Raw genomic sequence first — 25,512 nt, forward strand, 5'->3', positions numbered from 1 at the left:
TAAAGAGCCCTGAATATTCTGTTGTTTTTTTCTCTGACATTATTGTCTGTAACATTATGTTCTTGATTTTGACAAACACTTATTCTCTCTAATTAAATATTTTCTTGATTGTTATGTCCCTCCTCCAGTGACCTTGAAGCTCCCAGGGAACTTGAGCCCCAGCTGTAGTCCTCGCTTGTAACACCCTGAAGATGCTCAGTAAATAGTGGCAGAATTTTTTTTAATTAAAAAAATGTATATGTATAAGTACATATATATTTACATATATAACTTTATTTTAACATTTAAGTAATTTTTATTTTATTTCTTTACAAATAGATAACATTTAATTAAAAGTTTTAATTATAACTTAAAAATTAAGGTCTTATTGTGTAACCCTGGCTGACCTGGAACTTCTGATGTAAACTAGACTGTCCTCAAACTTATTGAGATTCAACTGCCTCTGCCTTCTGTGTGTGACCCGTCCAGCAGATCCAGTTATTCATGGGTCTCGAGGGGACTCCTCCTAAAACCAAATGGGGGGAGGTGAGAGAGAAAGGAAGGCAAGCACAGAAAAGACACAGAGTCAATCTGAATCTTGTCAAGGCTTCGTTGTATTCAGCAAAACTTGTAGTTTTTATACCAAAAGGGGAAATAACCCTTACGCAGAAGGGCAGGGGAGGGGGCAGTGGTAATTTTCCTTGGTGACTACAATGATATCTAAAAGTATATCCTGTGGTTATGACATCTGCTGTTTGTGTCAGTCATCTTGTGGTAATTGTTGGTGACCTTCATCTGGACTTAGTTAGCTTGAGGAGGGGGTCCATCTGGGAACAGTCCATTGGTGACCTTTGTCTGGACTTAGTCACCTTGGGGAGGAGGTCCAACTTTATGTCCTAAGACTTGGTAGTTCACTTGGATTATTATAAAGAATTTAGTTTTGGCTCCCAACATGAGTGCTGGATTAAAGCAGTCTGCATCCAGGGCAGATAAAACTTATAAAAATTAAGGAATTGCCTAAAACAAAATGTAATATTATTTCAAGTTTTATCACAAGCTTTGACTGACATATTAAGTGAAAAACCTGATCAGTGGAAATTACTTTAGCAGATCTCAAAAATTATGTATGCTTTTAGAAACCAAAGCCACAAAGTTCTTGGGTATATCACATAAAACACATATAGGTATGCTGTGTATGTGTACTGGTGGCTTTCTGGTTTCCCAACTAATGTGAACTAAGTTTCTGAGGCTTGTTACAAAGTATCTAAGGAAGGTACTAGGTCGCTGTCTACAGATAAAATCATTGTATCATAAAACTAGAGTGGGGAAGGATTTAGAATAAAATTCTACACTGGTCAGGGCTGGAATCCCAGGTTCAGTGATGTATAGACGCCTAGATGTTTGGAAGCAAAGGCAGAAACACGTGCGTAGATGAAGAACACGCACGCCAATCACACTCTGTAATCGTGCTTAGCATCAGTGTTGTACTTCTGAAGAAGGTGAGCGCGAGTAAGTCTTGCAACTGTTGTGATGGCAATCACCCGGAGGCTGTGTCAGAGGTCCCCAAACCGCAGCGACCTCAGCCCTCTCACGCTCTAGGGGCGCAGGGCGCGGACTACAATTCCCGGCGTGCGGCGCGCGGCGCGGGCGGAAAGCCGGCCACTTCCGCCCCACGCAGCGCCGGTGCGGCCGCGTCTCGACGTGTCACTGGCGGCGCCGTGGCTGTGGCCGGGAGTAGGAGCTCCGGCTAGGGAGAGTTCGCGGCGGTGGGTGGCGGCGGCGACCCGGACCTGGACCAGCCCCGGCGCGGAGGCGTCCCGGGGTCCGTGGAGAGTGGCGGCGGGCGGCGGCGGGCCGGGCCGCGCGGGGCGCGATGCTGAACATGTGGAAGGTGCGGGAGCTGGTGGACAAAGCGTGAGTATCGGGGGGCAGTTGCGGCCGGCCCCGCGGCGGGGGCGGGGAGCGTGCGCACGGTGGTCCAGCGCGCGGGGACACGCGGCACGCCCCCCCGCCCTGCGGCCTGGTGAAGGCGGCGGCCTCGGCGGGCCTGGGCCTCGGTCTCCGAGCCTCTCGTGGCTCAAAACCCCCCTCCCTGCTCCGGTCCCTGCTCCCCGGGACGTCCTCACCGCGCCCCTATCCCTCTCCGGGCAGACGGATGCTTTGATCGTCGTACCCAGCTTGGAGTTTGGCCTCCTGGACAGCAGGCCCGGCTTGGGGGCGAGGGGACGCGGTGCTCCGGTCCCCGGTAACCCCCATGGTGTTTTTCGGAGACACCTTAGGCCTGGCCTGGTATGCCCTTTACCTTGGTAGACACCTTTGAATTTCTAGTGAACCTGCAATGGAGTGAGTGGGAGGTGTAACAAGTGGTCACTGTGGACAGGCTGGAGTTGCTCAAGAGGAGACTCGCCCTTCGGGTTTTTCACACTTAAGTGAAAGCAGATGACCAGACAACTTTCTGTGATTGTTTTCCTCTAACTTTCCCACTACACTTCCTTTTGGGGTGGGCCATCATGTAAATAAAAATTCCTCTAAAGGGTGAAGAAAAAAAAAAAAAAAAGAAGCCCAGTTTATATCCTGTTGACCTGCTTTTAACTCCTTTCAGAGTAAAATAACTCAGTGTTTTTAGTATACTCAGAAACCCTTAACACTTTAAGTTGAGCATATCGAAAATAACAGTAGTCTTTTAGGTCACCAGGAAATAAGAGTTTAAATATTTAACCAGCCCTCTTCCTTTTTGGGTTTTTGTGATTATGCAATAAGCGTGGTAAGAAAACAGTTCTTTTGAACCACCCACCTAACCTGAAACCAGGAAGTATAGAAGCTCTTTTTGACCCCAGAAAACAACATTCTTTAAAGCAACTTGTCTGACGCTTCTGATGGAACCAGAGGTCGAGGGTGCTTTCAGATTTGCTTGCTACCAAGGAATCGGTCAAGTGCAGAGTACCGTTTTCAGAACCGAAAGAGCTGAGTTCTTAACTTTGTAGTATTCCTGCCTTCTCCAGTTCAGGATGAAGATCATTGTGGCCCTCTTAGTCTGTGAGGGTGAAGAGCCAGGGGCTTCCATTTCCTTAGGATGATTTGTAATACAGCACGTTCATGTCTGTGCTTCTGAAGAGAACAATTTTCCCACTGACTTTGGAGTAAGAGAAACCTCACTGAGAAGCTGCGAGTCTGAAAAGATTTTGCTTTGGTGGTTTTAGTATTCAGTTTTCCCATTAAGTGTGCAGAAATTTACCTGGGACCATTTCATTACTTGTAAGCTCTGTTTTTGCCAAAGAGAAAAGTCATTTCTTTTACAGATCCATGGCTGTTTTCAGTGTATCATATAAGGAAGAGAATACCAGCTTAGTGTAAAAGTTGAAAGAGGTCTTAACAAAATTGCCACACCTCTGCTTCCAAGTCTGAATAGCTGAAGAAAATTACTAAGAAACCCACCCCCTGCCCACCCCCTACCAAGTGTACGATACTTCAGTCTGAAGGGACAGTGAAACCAGCCTGCTATCTTTTCTTGGTTCTGCTCAATGTGGATTATAGCCTTGAGCCAATTTACTCAAGGATGTATAAGACTGTTGTCACCAAGAACGTTCCCAAAGCTCTTTTTGAATACCTGACACACCGAAGTTGAAACAGGAGGCAATTTTACTGAGGAGTGCTCAGCAGTTGATTTTCCTCTTTAACTGGCAGGAAGGAAAAATCTTTTTTTTTTTTTTCCAAACTAGATATTTTCTTTATATAAATTCTTTAAAATTCTTTAAAATGTAATCATTGTACAGAACTACATAGTGTTGTTACACTGTATGCTTAGAAAATCATGAGGGGGTGGAACACACTCATAGAGTGGCTGATTGGTTTCTTAGAGGGACACAATTATGAGGTAACTGGCAGAGAAAGAAACAGTCAAGAGATTAGCATGGATGCCCTGGTAGATTACAAGAAAATGGTAGGAGTTCAGGTTCTGGTACTGCCTCTAACCAGCTCTATGTGTAATTTGACGCTGAAGAACTCCAAACTTCAGGTTTCTTATTTGTAAAATGATGGGTGTGGGCTACATACACCTTCAGATTCGCTGGGTATTTGACGGAATAAGTTTCTATCAAGGAAACAATAACTACAAGTATTTCACATTAGCAGGCACATTTTGGAAAATCATGGTCTTCCAGGGACACTTTAGTGTGAAAAGAGTGTGGTTTTGTTATAGTTGTTATTTGTTTTATATGATAATCAAAGAGACCTTGGGAGATAGCTTTTCTGTTAAGCTTCTGGAGGGAGGACCAGGACATAATTCCCAGTGCCAGCTCACAGTCACCTCAAACTCCAGCTCCAAGTAATCCAAGGCCTCTGACTAACATGGCTACCCTCCGCCACACGTGTGCGGACACACAGAGCCAGCAGTGAAATGACAAACAAAAACCCAAACATTTCTTTTTAGATGGTGATTAAAGGCTAAGGCTATAAGTCAGTAATGGAGTGCTTGCTTGTGTGGCATATAGAAGGCCACGGGTTCAATCCTAGTGCTGGAGCAGCAAGTTAAAGCATGGTGGCACATACCTGTGATTCTGGCTCTTGGGAGGCAGAAGCAAGAAGAGTTCAGGGTCATTGTCCGCTACATAGAGCCTTTGAAGCCAGCTAGGCTAAGGAGGACCCTTTCTTGTGGGGTAAAAATAAAGAACGAGGGATAGAGCTCAGTAGTAGAATGCTTTCCTGGTATGTGGAAGTCCTGGGTACAGCAAAGTATAAACAAAAAGATGGCCAAGGAATGTCATATTTAAATGTTTAAGTAATCAATAAGTACAGCTCATGACTCAGGAAAACTAAGATAAGGTATATCCACTAGCAAATATGACGTATTTCAAAAAGGTAAATGTCCTCTTTCCAAATGTTTCTGTTCCCCAGAGCAACACTTGGGCTCTGTGTGGTGCTGTGCTCAAAAGTAAGGAGAGATTGCAAATGCTGGCCCGTGGTTGTCTGAAGCCTTCTGTGGAATAGGGGATAGTGTCCCTTTGTGGTTGTACCTCCTGGTGGTATAAAATGGTCTAGAACGGAACATTATGAAACAGCAGGACAGCAGATAAGGAAGACCACAGGCTCCAGAGCTTGGGCACCCATTTCCTCCCATCTTGTCTAGCTGCTCACAGGCAACTGTGGCAGGAAAGGATAAGTGAAGAAACTTGTAGCTGTAGCTAGCTAGGTGTTACCTATGACCCGAGTTCAAAACTGTAACAAACTGGATACATTTATAATCTGTAATCCCACACAAGGAATGACTTGAAAGTCCTGTAGCTCTAGCATTTTTCTCTGGGAATCTGGGGGATCTGGCAAAAGTGACATGCATGGTTCTAGTACCCAGGAGCTTCTGCTGGTTCTGCAAGCCAGCTCAGCCTCTCTTTCCTCCCAGGGAGTCATGGATTTCCCCAGCAGACCTGTCGTAGCACAGTTGTTTAAACAGTCCTGCCTGTGTAAGGTCAAGGCATCTGCAGTTCACAGTCCGTTTTCAGTTATTCTCTCGGTTAGCGTCCCCTCCCACCCTGAGCTGGTCGGCATCAGACATTTTCCTTCCTAGATGTTTAGCTAATGTGGTAGAGCTGTGTGCACTGCTCTTGCAGTCTGACTGGCTCCATGGGAAAGCTTACTGTTGAGAGAACAGCATCTTCAGTTGTTGGAACAGATCGCACATTTGCTGTGACTTAGATTACTTCTGTGGAACTCGCACAGTGAGGCCCACACTTGGCAGAGCACTTTGCTCCATCCACTGCAATGTGAACGAACACTCTTGGTTTTGCTTTCCTTTCATCCCCGACTCTTGTTCTCCCTCATCTTGACCGTAAGTCTTTTCTCACTTCTTGGAACTTGAAATCAAGGATAAGAAGGTGGTTGTCAGCTCTGATCTTCTGAGAACAACTGCTCAGAACCAGTTGCTGAGAATTGTGGCTGCTTAGACAATGAATTAATTATTCTCCTTTTCTTCTGCTAACAGGACACAAGCAGGTATTAAGAATTTAATTTCAGAGAAAGATGAGTTAGTTTCCCTTTTGCTAGCATTTCATCAAGTAATGTTCAGACGCTTAGGTTAGTGTTTAGCACTGCTGTCGGATTCACCTTAAAAGCCCTTACCTGCCTGTACCTTACAGTATGCATTTTAGTTTCAGTTCACAAGTACTTGTGTGTGTTCACTAATATGTCCACTGAAGGTACTTAGCTATTTTTATTTTAAGCATTGCTTACTAGTCATGCTCTTAGTTTTTACAATGTGGCTCCACAGTTGTGTGTGTGTACGTGCATGAATACATGTGTTCTTATGTTATTTTTCATATTCCTTTATGATATTTAATAGTTTAAGAAGAAAAAAATGGTTAAATAATAAGTTAGTTGCTAAAGTGCTTAGTATTTAGGAAGTCATATTTGAAATTTTGTGTAATAAAAGCTGAAAATAAGTGCCAGTATCAAGGATCTAGCTGTGAAAAGTACAATAATAATGCCTCTGGAAGGTTTTAGAAGTTCACTGTGCTGCCTGTACTGATGCGTACCGCTTTCTTTTAGGGGGTGGGAATGGGTAGGACAGTCTCCTATAGTCTAGGATGCATTTTAAAGCAAATTTCAGATACTATATCGTGTTATCTGTTCTGTAAATGAATTTGTTCTAAAAGGAGCATGGACACAACACAAAAGGAGTTATCTTACTATTTGTGTGCATGGTTTTTAAATTTTATGGGGGGGGGGGGCTTGTGTATGTTAGTAAACCATGAAGACCAGAAGAGGATGTTGGATCCCAGGAGCTAGAATTACAGTCAGTTGTGAGCCTTTCTATGTAGGTGCTGGAGACAGAATCCTGGTCCTCTGCAAGAGCAGCAGTCACCTTTAACCACTGAACCCCACTTCTCCAGCCCTATATAATTTGTTTCTAATGTTTTGATTAGTAGATATTTCTTCTCCAGATATGCCAGTCTCCCTTAAGCTATTATTCTGTAAGTCAAACTCTAACTTAAAAAAAAAATCTCTTTCTGCTTGTTTGTTATTGAAGGGCCTAGGTTATTTGAATTTCTCTCAGTCTGAATTCTACTGTCATCATGGTATGTGAATGTCCTTGTCCCCTTTATCACCTATAAAATGACAACTGTGTCTAGTCAACTGTTAGATTCAAGCTCCAGTTTGAGGAAGCAAAACTGCTTCCTAGATTGGAAGTACATTCTTAAGACTTGTGGTGTTTCTTATATACAGAGTTAACACTTTTAAGTCCCAGCTATACATTACTTTCAGGACTACATACTCTTGTCATATCCTATGAGCTTTCTTATGCTACTTCGGTATGCTCATTGATCTTTGTTAGCCAAAGGTATCTCTAGGTAGCGCTTTCTGAATCTGGAAGGCACTGATGGATCAAAGCTTAGACGTGGGTTGGCATCTTAACACTACTACTGAGAAACAGTCCTTGTGGTGTTAGAGCAGCTCCTCTGATTCCCCATCTACTGAGAAACAGTCCTTGTGGTGTTAGAGCGGTTCCTCTGATTCCCCATCTACTGAGAAACAGTCCTTGTGGTGTTAGAGTNGTTCCTCTGATTCCCCATCTACTGAGAAACAGTCCTTGTGGTGTTAGAGNNGTTCCTCTGATTCCCCATCTACTGAGAAACAGTCCTTGTGGTGTTAGAGCAGTTCCTCTGATTCCCCAACTGTTAAATAAGACATGGTCATTTGTTTTAAAGGTTCATGGGTGTTACGCAGAAAACCTTTTTTAAAGTGATACCTACCTTCTTGGGTAATCCGTTGTTACTGTTTCGTTACAGTAATCACTAACACTTAGGACACTGAGTATAGTAAGAGAATAAAGATACAATAGATGATTTACTAGTCTGTAAAACCTGTGTCCTAATAATGAGCCCACTGTTCACAATGGGCTTTTTAAAAATAGGTATTTGTTTTTATACGATGTCTATAAATGTTTGCATATATGTGTGTTCTCTGCTCTTGTTCAGTTCTTGTGGAGGCCAGAAGAAAGAGGCGAATTCTCTAGAACTGGAGTTAGAGACTATTGTGAAGTGTCACTTGTGTGCTGGGAACCAAATCGGGGTCCTCTGCAAGAGCAGCAAGTGCTCTTCATCACTAGCCATCTCCAGCCCCACCGTGGGCACTCTTTGTCTAGGACTTTTTACTTTCTCTTGTTGTTTGGTTTTTATTTTCCTTATTTTATTCTTGAGAAGGTCTCCCCAGGCTAGAACTTGCTGTGTAATACCGGATGGCCCTAACCCAATCCTTTCACCAGTTTCCCTCTACCCTGAGTGCTGGCATTATAGGTATGTTCTACCATGCTCAGCCTTTTGTCCTAGACACTGCTGTGCATACATTGGGTTATTTTTACCAAATCATAGATGCTTTTACATGAATATTGTGAAGCATATTGCAAGAGTATTCTTTCAAAAGACATATTGAAGACTGAAGTGTTTGGAAAGACATATTGCAGTTTCCACCTGCCAGTTCCACTGCGCCATTCAGCTTGTTTTGTATTTCCGTAAGATTTAAAAAACATTGCTTATGTAAAACATTTTCTCTAAAACAAGATTTTATGAATGACAATTGGAGCCTGCATTTCTTCCTTAACTGGTACAATACCTCTTAAGTATGTGGTTACAAATCCACAGTTTCTCTCTCTTGAGGATTTAGTTACTTTGTATTTATCTGAATGTTGTGTGTGCCTGCATGAATGTGTAATTAGAGGTCAGGGGGCGTTGAGTTCCTGGAACTGAAGTAACAGGTGGCTGTCACCTGATGGGGTGCTGGGAGCCAGCTCTGGTTCTTTGCAAGAGCCTTAAGTGATTTTGAACCCTCTCTCCATCCCCAAAACATGATCATGTGACCTGAATGCATAGCATATGTGAAAAAAGGGCTTTCTAGGTCTGCTGTGAAATCCTTTTAAACTCACTGGGACCCTTCAATCTGAAAGTTGAATACAGGTAAAGGAATGTGACACGTTCCCATGTTGAAGCCAAAATATAGCTACATCTGAGTAGATTAAACTATTGCTTGGTTAAATGCACATGATTCTGTTAGTATGCAACATAACAGTAGGTTTTGTATTTAACTTTAAAGTCTAGCAACTGATTCTTTTAGAATGTCTTTTGACATTAATTTTTTGTTAATTTCTTAGTTTAGGTGAGTACTTAAGTGCTGTGTATAATTTGAATATATATGTATATATATTTTGTAATCTTTTTTTTCTTTTCTTTAAAACAAAAAACCAGAAAGTTACTATATGACCCTGCCTGGCCTGGAACTCTGTGTAGATGAACTTGCAGAGATCAACTCCCCTTTGTCTCTCAAGTGCTTATAGGCATGAACCACCATACCCAATTATGTTTTCTTTACAACAGAGTCTCATGTATCCCACACTGACCCTGAACTCTCTTGAACTTATGATCATCCTGCTTCTACCTCCCAAATACTAGGGTGAGAAGGGAATGCCATCATGCTTGAATTATGCAGGGCTGGGGATTGAACCCAGGGCCCTGTGCTTGCAAGACAAGCTGTGCATTTGGACACCCAGCCCTGTGTTTCTTGACATGCACACTCTTACAGTCATTGGTCATTTTTGCAAATGCTTTTTTTCCGCATTTCACTTAGTTCTCATCTAGACAACTTTGTATTTTGTAGTGGAAATGACATACTTTGTAAATTCAGGTTTTTGTTGTTGCTTTGTTTAGACAGGGTCTGCATAGCTCTGGCAGTACTGGAACTCACTATATAGCTCAAGCTGACCTTGAATTCACAGAGATCTGCCTGCCTCTGCCTCACCAGTGCTGGAATTAAAGTCATATCCTGCCACACCCAGCTAAGTTCAGTTTTATTTTATTTTTCTTGACATTTCATGCATTTTTAACAAATCTGAAAAAATAATGCATCAGATTTGCTGCTGTTTTTTGTAATTTTTCTCCAGTTTATTATTGTCTTCGCTTGTTTTTGAACCAGGGCCTCATTATATATCCAGGCTGGGTGATTGTGATCCTTAGGTACTGGGATTACAGATGTGTGCCCCATCTGTATTTGTCTCTTTCCAGGTGGATAAAGCCAAATGTTATTTGTATTTTACCCACCTAAATATTCTTACTTTGCCATGTATGGGCTATGTTTATGTGTGCTGTTGAATGGACTTTTGGCATGTAGTTCATTTATCACAAAGCTAAATAAAAGTTTATAACGGGACTGGGGTGATGGGTCAGTGATTCAGTGAGTAAGGACACCTGCTGTACTGGTCTGGAGCCTGGAGTTTGACCTGTGGTATCCAGGTGGATCAGTCAAGGTTCTCTATAGTCACAGAACTTATGAATGTATGTATGTATGTATGTATGTATGTATGTATGTATGTAGCCGGAACTTAGTGGAATGTCTTACAGCCGCAGTCCAGCTAATCCATCAGTGGCTAGCTGTAAATGCAAAGTCCAACAGTCTAGTAAGTAATTGCTCAGTCCCACAAGACTGACTGTCTCAGCTGGCCTTCTGTAAGTGCTGGAATCCTGCAGAAGTAAGCTCCAGCTCCAGTGAAAGGGTAGATGTGCTAGCAAGGAGAAGGCAAGCAACCAAAGAATAAAAAGCTGCCTTCTGTGTTCTTATGTAGACTTCCAGTGGAAGGTATGGCCTATATTAAAGGTATGCCTTCCCACCACAGCATCTGAATTAAATACAGCCCTGCGTCTTCCAGCCTTAAGATTTGGATCAAAGGTGTGTGTCTTCTACATCAAAGTGGATTCACTCACTTCAAACCAAGAAGAAAACATCTCATTTCTGGATTATAGGTCATTCCAGATATAGTCAAGATGACAAGCAAGAATGGCCATCACACCATGTAAAGGTGGAAAGCAAGAACTGACTCCACACATATACAGAAATGTTCTCTCTCTTCCCCCCCTTCTCTTTCTTTCAACCTGGCATATGCACACATATCCTGCACACATAAAGTAATAGGGATGAGTTCATAAGACACTCCCTAGAGCAGCGGAGCAGTTCCTTAAAATATCCAGGCAGCTCTGCATGTGGTCGCTCACTCCTGTAACCTGGTGCTAAAGAGCTTAAGGCTGGAGAGTCATAGGTTCCAGGCTCCCTGGACTACATGGCATAGACATGTCTGCTAAAAGCAAACATACCAGTCAGTTCTGCTCAGAATCCTTCAGTGGCGTCTCATCTCACCTCTGTGATCTGACTCTCCCTCTGCCCTTATCTTCCCCCACTGCCCTGGGCTGCTGCTGTATTTTATAACCCAAGAGCTCTCACACCAGCCCTGCCTTGCCTTCCTCTATTTACTTGTAGTTGTCTGTTACAGTTTCTGCTCTTTTTAATTGCTTAAGTGCCTGAATATCATGATATACAGTGGGTGTTTAATAAATATTTTTAAATGAGTTTGTTAAACTTGCTAACTTGGTACCTGTTAGATTGTCCTCTGCATGAGGGTACATGTGGTAATAAAGGCAGCTGTGACTGACCATTTTTTATTTACCAAGTATAAATGCCAGTTAGTGTCCATCCATCCATCCATCCATCCTTCCGTCCTTCCTTCTTTTCTTTTCTTTTCTTTTCTTTTCTTTTCCTTTCTTTTCTTTTCTTTTCTTTTCTTTTCTTTTCTCTCTCTCTCTCTCTCTCTCTCTCTCTTTCTTTCTTTCTCTCTTTTCTTTCCTTTCTTTTTTAAAGAATATTTTTTGGGAGGCCTAGAGAGATGGCTCAGCAGTTAAGAGCATTTGCTCCTGTAGAAGACCTGGGTTCAGTTTCAGCACCCACAAGGTGGTTCACAGCCATCGATAACTCCAATTCCAAGGGATCTAAAGTACTCTTTTGACCAGGCATACATGTGGTGCACATACATACATGCAGGCCAAACATTCACATATAAAAAAAAATCTTTCTTTAAAAATGAATATTTTTACATTTGAGGCTAGGGAGAGGACTCAGTGTTTAAGAGCCTTTCTTGCTCCCACAAAAGACCCAAGTTCAGATTCCAGCATCCACATAATTGTTTAACCATCTGCAACTGCAGCTCTAGGGGAGCAGATATACTTTCTCCTGGCCTCTGTGAACATCAGGACCACATTTTTAAACTTAATCCTTAAAGGTAATAAAGTCTTCTTGAAGTACCTTTTATTGTTTGGCAACTTATACATGTCTACCGTGTATCTTGAGCATGCACGCCCCTTAGTCCATGTCCCACAGGTTTAATAACCTAGTGAGGAAATTGGCTACAGAAGTCCTGGAGCATCCTGAGCTAACAGACCTGCAAAGGAGTCTAGGCTAAAATCACAGCCACCTGTTTTCAGGATGTGATCTGCAGTCTTTGCTGCTCTTCCAGAGCATCACCAAACAGGCTTGGCTTGGTTATTATCCTAAAAGGGAGTTAATGGTGTAAACCTTTTGCAAATTAACACTCATCTGGAAAAAGTATTTACAAGTTTTAGAACCAGATGTGACAGTTGCCCTTTCTTCCGTGCACCTTCCACAGGAGAGAGATCTACTGTTCTCTTGCAGTAGCCCCCACCGCCAACACATACATACCACCTGTTATGTTAGCAGACTCAAAATGGAGGGAAAACATATATTTTCATATGTGAGAGAGGAAGTCTTCACTGTGTCATGAAAGCATTCTCTGGCATCAGTTTCAAAGACTGATGTCCCATTTGCAGGAGTTATTGCACTGCAGAATCAGTGGTGAATTGGTGTGAATAACTTCCACAGTTCTTTAGTTTCATGTCCTTTGGATTTTGTACAATGGTCACTTTGATATGCCCAACGTGGTTTGACTACTATCTACCTTTCCTAACGTTTCTTATGTTTAAAATGGACCACATAGAAATAGCATCTTAGATTTGTATGTACCTGACTAGGTACTGTGCTTTTCTAATAGGTTCCAAAAGTTTAAATGTTACATAGTAACTGAGATAAGCTGTAGAGAGCTTACTTGTTTCCAGCATACTTTAACAAGTCTTACTCAGTTTCTACTCAGAGCTCTGCAGACTACTGGACAATACTAAGCCAGACCTTGGGGTTTTTGTGGACCCACTGGCTCTGTGAAGTTGCACATTAAAAACAAACAACGCTGTACTGAGTACTCTTCAGTTTGGATACTTCAAGTATGACACGCGGCCCGACTAGGAAGAGCCAGGCAGAACCAACGCCTGGTGAAGGTCCTAGTGCTCAAACGCCATTCCTGACAGAAATTCAAGTGAGGTCCCAAACTCAGGGTCAACAGTTAGGTTACACCCCTCACTGTGATAAGCTGCTCCCAGATAGTCCAAGTCTCTGTTGATAGCAGTGAGCACTGGGTGGGAAGGACAGGATGTCCCCTTCTGCCTTCAACAATAGTCCAAAGTCAATAACTTGAAGTAGTTATTTTGTTATTTTACCTTGTTAGCTACTATGCCAAAAGAAAAAAAAAAGTCTTGAAGATTTGCTAATATATGAGTTTAATCACAGGTAAAAGTAAAAAAAGAAGCTGAGTACAGTGACACACACTTGTAATTCTAACACTTGGGAGGTGGATCAGGAATTCAAGGTCAGCCTTGGCTGACTAACAAGTTTGTGGCTAGCCTGATCTACACAAGACCTGTTTGGGTTCACAGAAGTGAACAGTGCCCTGTTAAAGTACAGATTTCCTATTGTCTTTTTGTTGAGAGTGTTTTAGGATTGTAGACAGCCAATTTAGTGTTGATATTTGGTACTGTATCTAAAATTAATTGAACAGTCGTGGCAACAGTTTATAAGATAGAATCAAACTACCGTGTGGGGCATTGCTGTTGCCAAAGAGAATCTCCTGCCTCCCATCTGCAGGATGTTTGATGTTCATTCTGCTACATGGCTTTCCTTGGAAGGCTCAATTGTCCAAGTTGTTTTAGGTTTTTATCTATCCTTACAGTGAGATAATACATTTGATAAAACTACTTGAGCATAATGCTTTAAGTAAGGTACCACCTTAAAAAGAATGACTGTGCCAAAGCTGACCAGATTTATCTAGGCTTCAGTTTTATTTTTTCATGAGATGTGGTTAGAATCATAGGAAAGGGGGACAGCTACTTCTGTGTGAAGTGGGTGTAGCTCACCAGTGGATCTGTTAGAGGATTAAATGACCTGGTGTACTGGGGAAAGATTTACCATGGTGCTCTCAGTAGATTTTTGTTCTTCAGTTTTCTGAGCTGTCATTTTGAAGTAGCTTTAAAAATTATAACCCATGGTCATCAGGGTAGTTCAGAGGTCCTTGTCACCAAGCCTGATAATCTAGTTCAGTTCCCAGAACCTGCACTGTAGCAGAAGAGAACCAACTTCCTCAAATTTTGCCCACTGGCTTCTACATATCCACACTTACCCCCACGGGTTAATCCGTTTTTAAAGTTATGACCCGAAGGTTTTTAAGTTACTTAATGACGGTGTTTTTGTTTTTGTTTTCAGGTTAGTTTTAATTCAAAGGAATTTAAAATTTATTTGCCCAGGCATGGAGGCACAAACCTTTAATGCTTTTCTATAAACCTTGGGAGGCATAGTCTCTGAATTTGAGGCCAGTCTATTCTACATCAGCTAGAGCTACATAGTGAAACCGTATACATACATACATACATACATACATACATAATACATTACAAACAATATGCTACTTTTATAACATTTCCACCTCTTTTAAATGCAGCAATTTTACTATTAAATATGCTGTAGTGGCTGCTTTATTATGCTTGTAAAAACTAGAATTGGAATCTATCATGCAAATAAAGTTCTTAAACTATATTCACTTTTTAAAAGTGCCTTGGATATTTGATCTGTTTGTCAAACAGTTTAAAATGATACCCCTTGTAGAGAATAATACTTCAAGGGTCTTTTTTTTTTTTTTTTCAGTCTAAAGAAAAGCAGCTAATTGTGCATTCAGCATTATTGAGATTGGTCATGTAACATAAACTGATCATTTTAAACTCTTCAGTAGAACCTAGTACACTGCCAGATGGGCAATCCTGGCACTTTCTCACATTGCCCAGGCTATCCTAAAAGGTAATGTCTCACCAAGGATCTTGAACTTGTGATGATCCACCTCCACGCTGCTAGCACTTCTGGTTTGATATGGTGCTGTAGGTAGAACCCAGGGCCTCATGCATGCTAGGTTAGCACTCTGCCAACTAGGCTATATCCCTTGCTCCTGATTTGATTTGATTTTTAACTTTAATTTTTAAATAGGGTGTGTGTGATCACACACACTCACTGGGGACTAGTAGAGGGTGTCAGAGCCCTCAGAACTGGAGTTACAGATGGTTGTGAGCTACCACATAGTGCTGGGAACTGAACCCAGGTCCTCTGCAAGAGCAAGATGTGCTCTTGCCCTCCATGTCAAATCTCCAGCCTCCCTTTTATTTAAAAACAAGAATTTCATATATGAGTGCTTTACTTACGTCATTTCTACCCTTTCCTCTCTCCCATCCATCTCCTTTATCCTTCTGAATACATGACCTTTTCTATAACTATTATTTTTACATATACAGACACACACACCCAGGTGTGTGTGTCTGCATATGTATTTGTATATATGTAAAAATAACCTGAATCTCTTTGGTGTTGCTCATATGTGTATGTATTTAAGGCTGACCACTTGGGTTTAGAAAATCTCCCAGGAGACCTTTTGTCCTTGGAGAAAACTTACTCTCCCTTGCTCAGCATATTGATTGCCTGTATTTCTTCATCTAGCGTAGGGCCTTGTGAAATTTCTCTGGTCCACATTGGTGTGTCAACAGGTGGTGTAACTGTGGATGTCTTGTTTCAGCAACCATACTGTTAAGATTTCATGGGCGCAGCCTCTGTGTCATGTCTAGAAGACACTATCTAGCAGCCAATGTCCCTATTTAAAAAAAAAAAAAACTTTGTATTTTGAAATGAAAGTTCAAAGAATTATGACAGGAACATTTCTGGACCCCTTCCCTTGTCCATACCGGCCAGCATCCACATGCTTTTCTGTGAACCATCTTGCCATGTGTCTATAGACACATATTCTGTTTGGAATGAAAGAATGCTATTTAAATTGTGCCTCCCCCCCCCCTTTTTTAAACGTGCTCATACCCTGCAAGCACTCCACCGATTAAACAACATCCTTAGCCTGCCTTTTTTTCTTTTACATTGCAGAGGCTCAGAGGATAAGAGCACATTTGTGTATCTGTTTCCTCCTTTTTTTTCCCCCACAGCAACATGATTTGCTTTCCTTAAATCAATTAGGTATGAACAGACAACAATCAAAGCATATTTATCCTGATGATGTCAATATAGCGCTCTCGGAGAAGCTGCTGCTGCTAGTAGCACTTGCTGGCCGGGCTCACACCTGTGTTGAGCACTCCTGTAGCACTGCGACCTCCTTAGCTTTAACTGATGACTCAGTAAGAGTCTCAATTATGGCAGCAGTGCTCTAATTAGAATGCTCTGTGTTGGCACTTCATTTAGCAACTACAAGTGTGAAGTAGCTGTTCCTGAAGTTTGTGTAAGGAAGAATTGACAGTGTATCTGTAGATAGTCTAAGGTTACATATTGCACTTCCCTTCCAAACTAAACATAGAGCTCATTTGGAATGTGAAATCATTTTGAGTAAAGTTGGAGAGGAGCTGGTTATATGTTGGAATAGCATTTTCCCAGCAACTAAGAAATATGAGTGTGCCAGTACTCAGGAGGCTGAAACTGGGGCATTATGAATTCTTATTTTGTAGCCCAGGCTTGCCTTGAACTGGCAATGTTTCTGTCCCAGCCTCCCTAGCCCCAGTTTCTTAATTTTAACATAAATGTTAAGACTAGAAGAGCTGGGCCAAGAAGATGGCCCAGAGGATAAGGGAGCTTATCATGCAAGCCTTCCAACCCAGGTTTAATCTCAGAATCTGTAAAGGTGGAAGGAGAGTGCCAACTCTAGGGAGTTGTCCTCTGACCTGCATCTGTGCACTGTGTGATGTTAGATTAACAAATAAAACAAAACCTTAAATAAGAGAGCTTGAACTACAGATGTTGCTCATTTGGTAGATAATCATGAAATGATGAGTGAATATAAAGTGTGCACACATATGTAAGGAACTGTACTTAGGAATCAAATCCAGGACTTTGCAATTCTAGACACAAATTCTATATGGAACCTGTCCCTGAAAAGTTTGTCTTTTGTTGATTTGGTTGTTTTGTTGGTGGTGGTGGTGGAGGAGGGGGAGGAGGATGTGTGTACTTGCTTGTGAGACTTAGTTCTCTCCTTCTACCATCTGATTACTTGGGCTGTCAGGCTCAGCAGCAAATACCTTTACCCTCTGAGCCATCTCACCTGTCCTTTATTTCTGTTCTTGATACTTATGTAATCTGTGATGAGTAACTCAGATAAAAGGCATGTATCTCCTGTCAAATGCCCACATCCCAAGGAACAAAATGTAACAAGGAATACAGGAAACTGTAGGAAAGTTTATCGAATGAATAATTATCTTTTACCTAGATCTCTTTTGGATACTTGAGTTGTAAAAATATTTAGGTAGAGGCACAAATGAAAACAGTAGTTGGGTCTGGAACTGGCTCAGAGTTTAAGAGCACTTGCTGTCGTAGAGGACCTGGGCTCAGTTCCCACACCCTCATCAGCTGGCTCAACACCACCTGTAACTCCTCTTCTAGGGGAATCTAACTCCCTCTTTCAGCCACTGTGGGCACTGCAGATGTGATAGACAGAGAAGCAGGCATTTATAATTTATATGACATATGCATAGAAATAAAAATACATCTTAAGGCACACTAGACAATCAGGAAGAGTTGGGAAGAGGCTGAATAGTGAAATAGGTGGGGGCTTTCCCTTCTGAGGAAATGGTGCTTCCGGTATGCCTGAGAAGAAGAGGACTACCACAGGGGAGTGAGCAGGGGTGAGCAGGGAAGCCGAGTGCTTATAGGGACGTGGGTGGGATTTGAATTTGTCCTGAGGACTGTAAGATGCTTATGGGGCTGGAGGGAGAGCTCAGCGGTTAAGAGCACTGACTGCTCTTCCAAAGGTTCTGAGTTCAAATCCCAGCAACCACATGGTGGCTCACAACCATCTGTAATGGGATCTGACACCCTCTTCTGGTGTGACTGAAGATAACTACAGTGTATTTATATACATAGAAAAAATACGCTTTTAAAAAGAATAGAGAGAAAGAAAAGAAAAGCAAGAGAGTGAAACATGTCCATTAGTCCTAGTGCTGACTTGTATATTGTCTGGGGAGGGTTGTTGAAATCACGTCTGTGACATAACACTGAACAACAATGTCTCTAGAGCCATACTACCTGAGCTTGGGTCCTCAGCACACTGATTAATGGTTGTGTGACGAGTGAGAGACTTTCACCTCCTTATACTTCGGTTTACTTTGTGTGTAAAATAGAGATAATGATAGTACCTACCTTCGGGGATTAAACAGTCCTCCTCTCTAGTAGAGCTCTGTGGATTAAAGATTTATACTTTTTATTTGTATGTAAACACACACACAGGAAACACACACCCATCTGTGTTTTATTGCTGTAAAAAGACACCATGACCAAGGCAACTCTTACAAAAGAAAGCATTTGCTTAATCCTTGAGAGACTTGAGGCCCCTGGGAAGAGAGAGGCCTGGGAAGAGCACCCTCTCAGAGGCAACGGGGAGGAGGAATGGGATGAGGAGCTGTGGGAGGAAGGAGGTGGGGGGGGCATGACTAGACTATAAATAAATAAAAAAAAATAATGTTTAAAAATTTACTCTATGTGTGTGTGCATACATATATATATATATATATATATAGAGAGAGAGAGAGAGAGAGAGAGAGAGAGAGCGCATTTAATAGGAGTCTGGCTTACAGATTGAGAGGTTTAGGCCACTAACATCATGATGGAAATACACAGCATGCAGGCATGGAGCGAGAGAAGTGGCTGAGAGTTTTACATCTTGATCCATAGGCAGCAGGGAGAGAGACTGGGTCTGGCTTGAGCTTTTGAAACTTCAGAGTCCTCACCCAGTGACACACTTCCTCCAGCAAGGCCATACTTCTTAGTCCTTCACAAGTAGTGCCACTCCCTGGTGACTAAAATACTCATATGTATGAGCCACTGGGAGCCATTCTTCCTTACACCACCTCAACACTGCATATAGATGTCCAAAGTGGCCAGAAGAGGGGATGGATCTTGTGGAGCTTAAAGCAATTGTGAGCCACCTGATGTAGGTGCTGGGAACTGAACTTGAGTCCCTGGAAGAACAGCAAGCACTCTTTTATTTCCTTTTCTTTTCTTTTTTAACTTTTTACTGGTTCTTTGTGAACATGCACCCCACTCCACTCCTACTCATCTCCCCGTCTCTTTATGTCCTCCTTTGGCCTGCAGCAAGCACTCTTAACCACCATATTTATATATTTTAAAAACAACCAACAGTAAACAACAAGCACAGCCATGTTACAGGGAAGAAAGTGAAGCCAGAGATGCTGTGCTTTACCGTTGGTTTGCTGTGCTCTGGAGGGAACCTAAGAATATTTTATTTCTGCTCTACAGGCAGTGGCAGCTTTGTGCCGTTCTTCCATGGGAACAGATTGTGCAGAGAAGAGCACAGTTCCAGTGTAGAAGTATTTCAGTAAACAAGCTTCCATGTAAAGAACGAGGCATGAGAGAGTCTCTGTGTGTGAAACCACATCCATGATGGGGCCTGGCTCTTTACCTAACACTGAGCAGGAGGAAGGAGGAGGCTTAATGAATGTTCAGGTCTCCCTTTAAGTTGTAGAATTCCAACTTCATTCTTCAGGGTTTCTGTGAGAAACGCAGCTCCTGTCACTGAGGTAATTCAGATAAGAGAGCAAACTCCATCTAAACACCAACAACCCCGGATCGGCTTTAAGACAGCATCAGCAGCCCCACCCCACCCTCTGTGCTTGGGCTAGGAGTGTTCTCCTCTCTTACCTTCCAGTCCACCTCTGTCTAAGACAACATAACTTCATCTTATGTTTACACTTCTCAAGTCAGTCTGTAAGTGGCCATTTATATGTTTTTGGTGCTAGTAATTGAACTTAAGCCACAGTAAAGGATACATTGTTAGGTGCTGAGAGAGACCCAAGTGCATAAGATATAGCAGTCAGTCCTTTAACGTTAGGTCTTGTAAAGTTGTCATCAACAGAATTAGCAAGAACCAAGTCCTTACTCCTAGGTAAAAAGATAGAGTTAGGTTTTTGGAGCCTGTGCTCCATTTGATCTCTAACCTCTTATAAATATATTCCTGATGTAAGACATTTTATATATAGTATCTATGTGAATATTGGCTCATTGTCATCACTGTTCAACCCTCTTTAACTTAGAGCATTACTGGACAGCACTTCTGTAGTGCCTTTGTGGGCTGTTTAAACAGAATCATGGAAATGTGATACTGAGTAGACAACAGGAAGAACTGTACGGAGTGAAGGAGGGGAGGGTATGTATGGTGTTATCTTTGACCTCAGCTGAGAAACAGTGTGGTGGACACTGCCTTGCACAGACATGTCAGGACAGCATGTGAATGTTGGTTTTAGGGTTGCAGGTACATGTTAGTGTCTTGGTCACTTTGCAAGTGTGGAGTTCACAAAGAATTGGGATGAATCCCCCCACCCCACATCTACTACCTCATAATTAACAGCAACCTTAAAGCTTAACCAGAAAGTGTCAGATTTCTGCTGGCTCCTGGGTGTACTTGGGAGACTAGCTCCATTATGAGCCAAGATCATTTGATTGCACTTAGGGACACAGAACCAAGGAGGATCAGAAATGGACAGCACTAGAGATCAGATTTTGTCAAGAACTTTTCATCAGAAGACTTAGTGGGCCATGAGAGGTCAAATGATCCTTTCTCAGGTATCCTTCGCATCAGATTTTGACTCATATCAGTAGGAAAATTAAGAATTATAAAGTAGCAACAAGAATAATTTTATGGTTGGAGGTCACCACAACATAAATTGTATTAAAGAGTCGCAGCATTAGGAAGAGTTGAAAACCACGGGATTAGAGCTGTTTTTTCCCTATTGTCTGTGGTTCTGGTTGCAGCTGAACTTGACACAGTTCGTAGTGACTTTGCTCTCTTTCACCTTATTAGCATCTTCACAAATTGGGGAGACATTTGAACCAAATCTTTGTGTATTTCCTTGAACCTCTCTAACTAGTGTAGGCTTGGTATCAGATGACTGAACTTTCGTTGAAACCAAAGAAATTCCAAACCAACTGCCTAATAGGCAACTTTCTTTGTAGGCCATTCATTGGGTTCACTGGCATTTTCAGTGCTTCCTTGCATTCTATCAGCCTGTGCTATTGCAGATGGAAGCTACTTTCGTTGCTTCTCCTTCAGCACTTTGTTCCTAAGAGACAGTTCAGTCAGCTTTTTACTCCTCTGCCCCATCTCCTGGTCTGTCCTTTTCATTCATAGCCTCATTTTTTTGTTTGTTCGTTCATTGTTTTGAGGTTGGCTGTCCAGTAAAGATTTGGTATTTGCCATCACTGAGCTGGTTCCAGTACGTAAGCACAATACCGTGTCATAGTCCAAGGCAGGGGAAAGACAGGCCCATAAAAAAAAATCAAACAAACAGGCTTGCCACAGGACACTTGCTTTTGTTTCAGTTCAGTTGTAAATGGCAGGAGTAGGTAGATGATCTCCCTGTTTGGGGCACTATAGGAAGACATTTTGGAGGAAGTGGCATTTATAAATGCTAGATGACGATATAGTTGACTCTGGAGCAAAGGACTTAAAAACAAAGACTTAGAAAACCCGAGCAACCTGATGGTTGTTGAGTAATGAGGCTGGAGAAGTAAGTTGGTAACTCCAGCGAGAGTCGTGCTTCGTGTCAAGGAACTTGGGTTTTAAGGTGAAAGCAGGAAGGGGACCTTGGCTAGCTAAGTGGGGCTGTGTGCGACCAAGAGTTCCCTTTGGCTCTAGCCTGGAGAGAAGTTGTTCATAGAAGCAGGGAAACTAGTTGGGAGGCTTTCAGGCAAAGAAAGAAGGCGCTAGACTAAGGAGTGCTGGTGTGGGAGGGAAGAAGCAGAGAGACCATGTTAGAGGTACTTAGGACCCGAAAGTATGTGGACTGTCGATGGAGAAAGTGAGGAACGTGACCGGGGGTGCTCGGGTTCTTTCTTCCCCTGAACAGGATTGTCCTTGGATGCAAGAAGACAACAGCGTGTGAGGGAGGACGCTAACATGGCCACCACTACATGTTAAAAGGAAGTAGCTTGTTCCTTGGTCAGAGAGGAAAGCCGGTATTCTTATTAATACAGAGTACATGAGTAGGCTGTACGCATTCTAGCTATTGCATGTAGCCTGCCCAGGCTTCTAACAGTCCCTGAACTATGCTGCTGCGTGTCAAATAACACAGAGAAAAATATCATTTTATAATCATTTTCACTCTTGGAACTTGATGAAGTTGATTCTTTTGCAAACATCACATGGATATTTAATTGGCATCTGTGAACAACATTATACCTCTTCATGGGGGGGGGAGGGGGGCAGAGCCCACAGAAGCACTGCTGTCCAGAGTCAAGCCATGTGGAGGGCCCGTCCACCCATCCATTCCATTTCTGAGTAGTTCCTTGTCTGTCTATTCAGCTGTGCCATATAAAATTAGAACAAAATGAAGGGGAGGGTGTTTGGCATAAAATGATTAAGTGAAGGCTAGAAGTTAAAACTACAAAGTTAAAATATAAGAATTTTGAAGGGATTGGAGTAAAGGTTAAATGTTTTTGCTGTTTTGTTCTGTTTTGTTATTTTTACACCCAGTGTAAAATAAGGAGAGGGGACTGTTTACAGAAAAATAAGCAGATGAGTTTAAAGAAAGCCCAGTTGCAACAGCAGGGATAAAGAAAGCAGAGGGTAGGGTAGAGAGATCCAGTGCACATGTTGGGGAGGTGGTGCTCTTTGGCTGCTGTGAAGTGAGCTAGCACCACCATTAGAGAATAGCAGATGAAAGCAGAAGCTAGGCATAGATGGTTTGGAAAAATGTCTTGCCGGGCGTGGTGGCACACGCCTTTAATCCCAGCACTCAGGAGGCAGAGACAGGCAGATTTCTGAGTTCAAGGACAGCCAGGGCTACACAGAGAAACCCTGTCTTGAGGGGAAAAAAAAAAAGTCTCAGTAACTAACCAGTGAACTCTACCCAGAGAACCAGGGTTCAATTTCTACCACCTGTATAACTTCAGATTCAGGGGATCTGACGCCCTCTTTAGGTCTCCTTTAGGCCTCCTTTGGAACTAGGTGTGCACATGGTGCACATGCGTACATATGGGAGAAACAGCCATGCACATCAGACTCACTAGCGCTACTTACAGGTGGAGAGATAAGTAGCACATATGTTTATTGAAGCTTTCATAGCATGAGATCAACTGTGTCTTGCAGTAACTACATGAAGACAATGCATATATCCACCATGGGATACTCTGCAGACATGAAGAAGAAGATTTTTGACTTATACAGTAGCATAGGTGAAACTGGAGGACATGGTGAGGGAGATTAGACTCAAAGACTCCTGATGCCTCTCTGCTGTTGCATTGTGAGAAGCTGGCTACAAAAGTGGAGAGTAGAGAGGACAGAGATTACCAGAGACTGGGAAAACAGGAAGGTGAATAAAAGGGGGGATAGGTTTTTTGTTACAGAAATACACTTCTGTAATCCTAGTCTTCAGCTGGTGGTCCAGCCTGGGCTAAGTAGCAAGTTCCAGGTAAGCCTGAGCTATACAAGGAGACTGTCTCAGAAAAAGAGGTGCTGGTAGTGTAGCTCAATATTAAGAGCACTTGCTCAGCATGTAGAAGGTCTTAGGTTTGATCCTCAACACAATTATCATTACAGGAACGGGAAAGAAAGAGAAAGAAGTTCTGCTGAATGCTTGCACAGCAGTATCACTGACTAACAGGTGCTTTGGAGTGGTCAGAACAGGGCTTTTGAGGGTCTCACCACAAGGATGGTTGTGCCAAACCTTACCCAGTGTGTAACTGCAACAAAGCATGTACTGCATGTGTGCACAGTTATATGTCAATACAAAGTAAGGTAAGTACGTGAAGTCAGCAAGCAGGCAACGTTTTCAAACTACACCAAAAATAGATGAGACTTGAAGCAACTTAAAAGGCTGAAATCTTAGCCAAGAGTTAAATAGAACTTATTTTACCTTAAATTTTGTATATATGTGCACAGGTGTATGCATGCACATAAGCACACCATGCATGGCACACACTTGGATGTCAGGGACAACATGAAGAGCGTTGTTCTTCTTCCATCATGTGTGTTCAGGGTTGAACTAAGAGTAGTGGAATGGAAGCGTATTTTGTATTTGATGGCTTGAAGAAGGCACTTGTGTTTGCAACAGTCTACTAAAGTGAGTTTGAAGACACTTAAAGAATGTTCCAGCCAGGCAGTGGTGGCACATGCTTTTAATCCCAGCACTTGGGAGGCAGAGGCAGGCGGATTTCTGAGTTTGAGGTCAGCCTGACCTACAGAGTGAGTTCCAGGACAGCCAGGGCTACAAGAGAGACCCTGTCTCTAAAAACCAAAAAAAAAAAAAAAAACACCAAACAAACAAACAAACAAAAAAACCCACAAAGATTGTTCCAGGAAAGAAATGTCTCAGAAGTTTGAGGAATGTACACTGCTGTTCCTTTTGGGGCCCAAGGAGGAGCCATTAGACCAGGCAAGATGCTGGGAAGCGGGGCAGTTGGGAAGTTTCTCTGTAGCCAGCGCTGCCCAGCTCCCCAGGGAGCACCTGTAGTCAGTCCCCAGTGACAGTTTTCGCAGAACTGTGTAGACCACTGCTTCAGAGAAAATAAAATGACTGAAGATCTTTAAAGTTTCTGAGAAAAGTAAGAGTTTTAAAAGGTGGGAAACAGAAATGGCTCAGGGTTGTGACTGTCATCTCTAGGGACTAGTGTTCTGGTCATGGCCAGATGTTCTGGCCAAAGGATGAGAACAGTGGACGCAGTCTTCCATCTGCAGACAAGGAGCTGGGCTGGTTCCCAGCACTACTGTGTCTGTCCAGCCATCAAACATTTGCATAGAAAATGAGACAAGTTGTAATACTGTTTTGTTTTTTTGTTTTTTGTTTTTTTCTTAAAAAAAGTGCATCTTTTTTCATTGTCTAGATAATACTAAACAGAACAGCCTTCACCCATCGCCCACTCTACTTACTGGCATTTTGTTTTGTTTGGAGCTTTGATGTGGTTTTGGTTCTTTGAGTCTTTTTCCTTTGTATGTTAGTTGTTAAACTTCTTCATATAATTTTTCTTTGTGAGAACTCTTTCTCGGGTAGGGATTTCTTTTTTGTTGTTGTTGTATTTTTTGTTTATTTGTTTGTTTGTTTTTCGAGACAGGGTTTCTCTGGATAGTCCTGGCTGTCCTGGAATTCACTTTGTAGACCATGTTGGCCTCGAACTCAGAAATCCGCTTGCCTCTGCCTCCCAAGTGCTGGGATTAAAGGTGCGTGCCACCACTCCCGACACGAGTAGGGATTTCTTTTTTTTTTTTTTTTTTTTGGTTTTTCGAGACAGGGTTTCTCTGTATAGCCCTGGCTGTCCTGGAACTCACTTTGTAGACCAGGCTAGCCTTGA

At 42.4% G+C, this 25,512-nt stretch overlaps 1 protein-coding gene across 2 annotated transcripts in view; it reads left to right on the forward strand.

The window, feature by feature from the left end:
* The first annotated feature begins 1,661 nt into the window (after positions 1 to 1,661).
* Clint1 (clathrin interactor 1) overlaps positions 1,662 to 25,512 on the forward strand; it is a 58,193-nt gene continuing 34,342 nt past the window's right edge. Inside the window, exon 1 of one of the 2 annotated variants that reach the window (XM_021176535.2) lies at positions 1,662 to 1,893. In XM_021176535.2, coding sequence (XP_021032194.1) covers positions 1,853 to 1,893 — 41 coding nt within the window. In that variant the 5' untranslated portion in view covers positions 1,662 to 1,852. The remainder of the gene's footprint in view (positions 1,894 to 25,512) is intronic. The other variant, XM_021176537.1, reaches the window with a different exon arrangement.

This window comes from Mus caroli, chromosome 11, assembly GCF_900094665.2.
Source record: "Mus caroli chromosome 11, CAROLI_EIJ_v1.1, whole genome shotgun sequence".
NCBI lineage: Eukaryota > Metazoa > Chordata > Mammalia > Rodentia > Muridae > Mus > Mus caroli.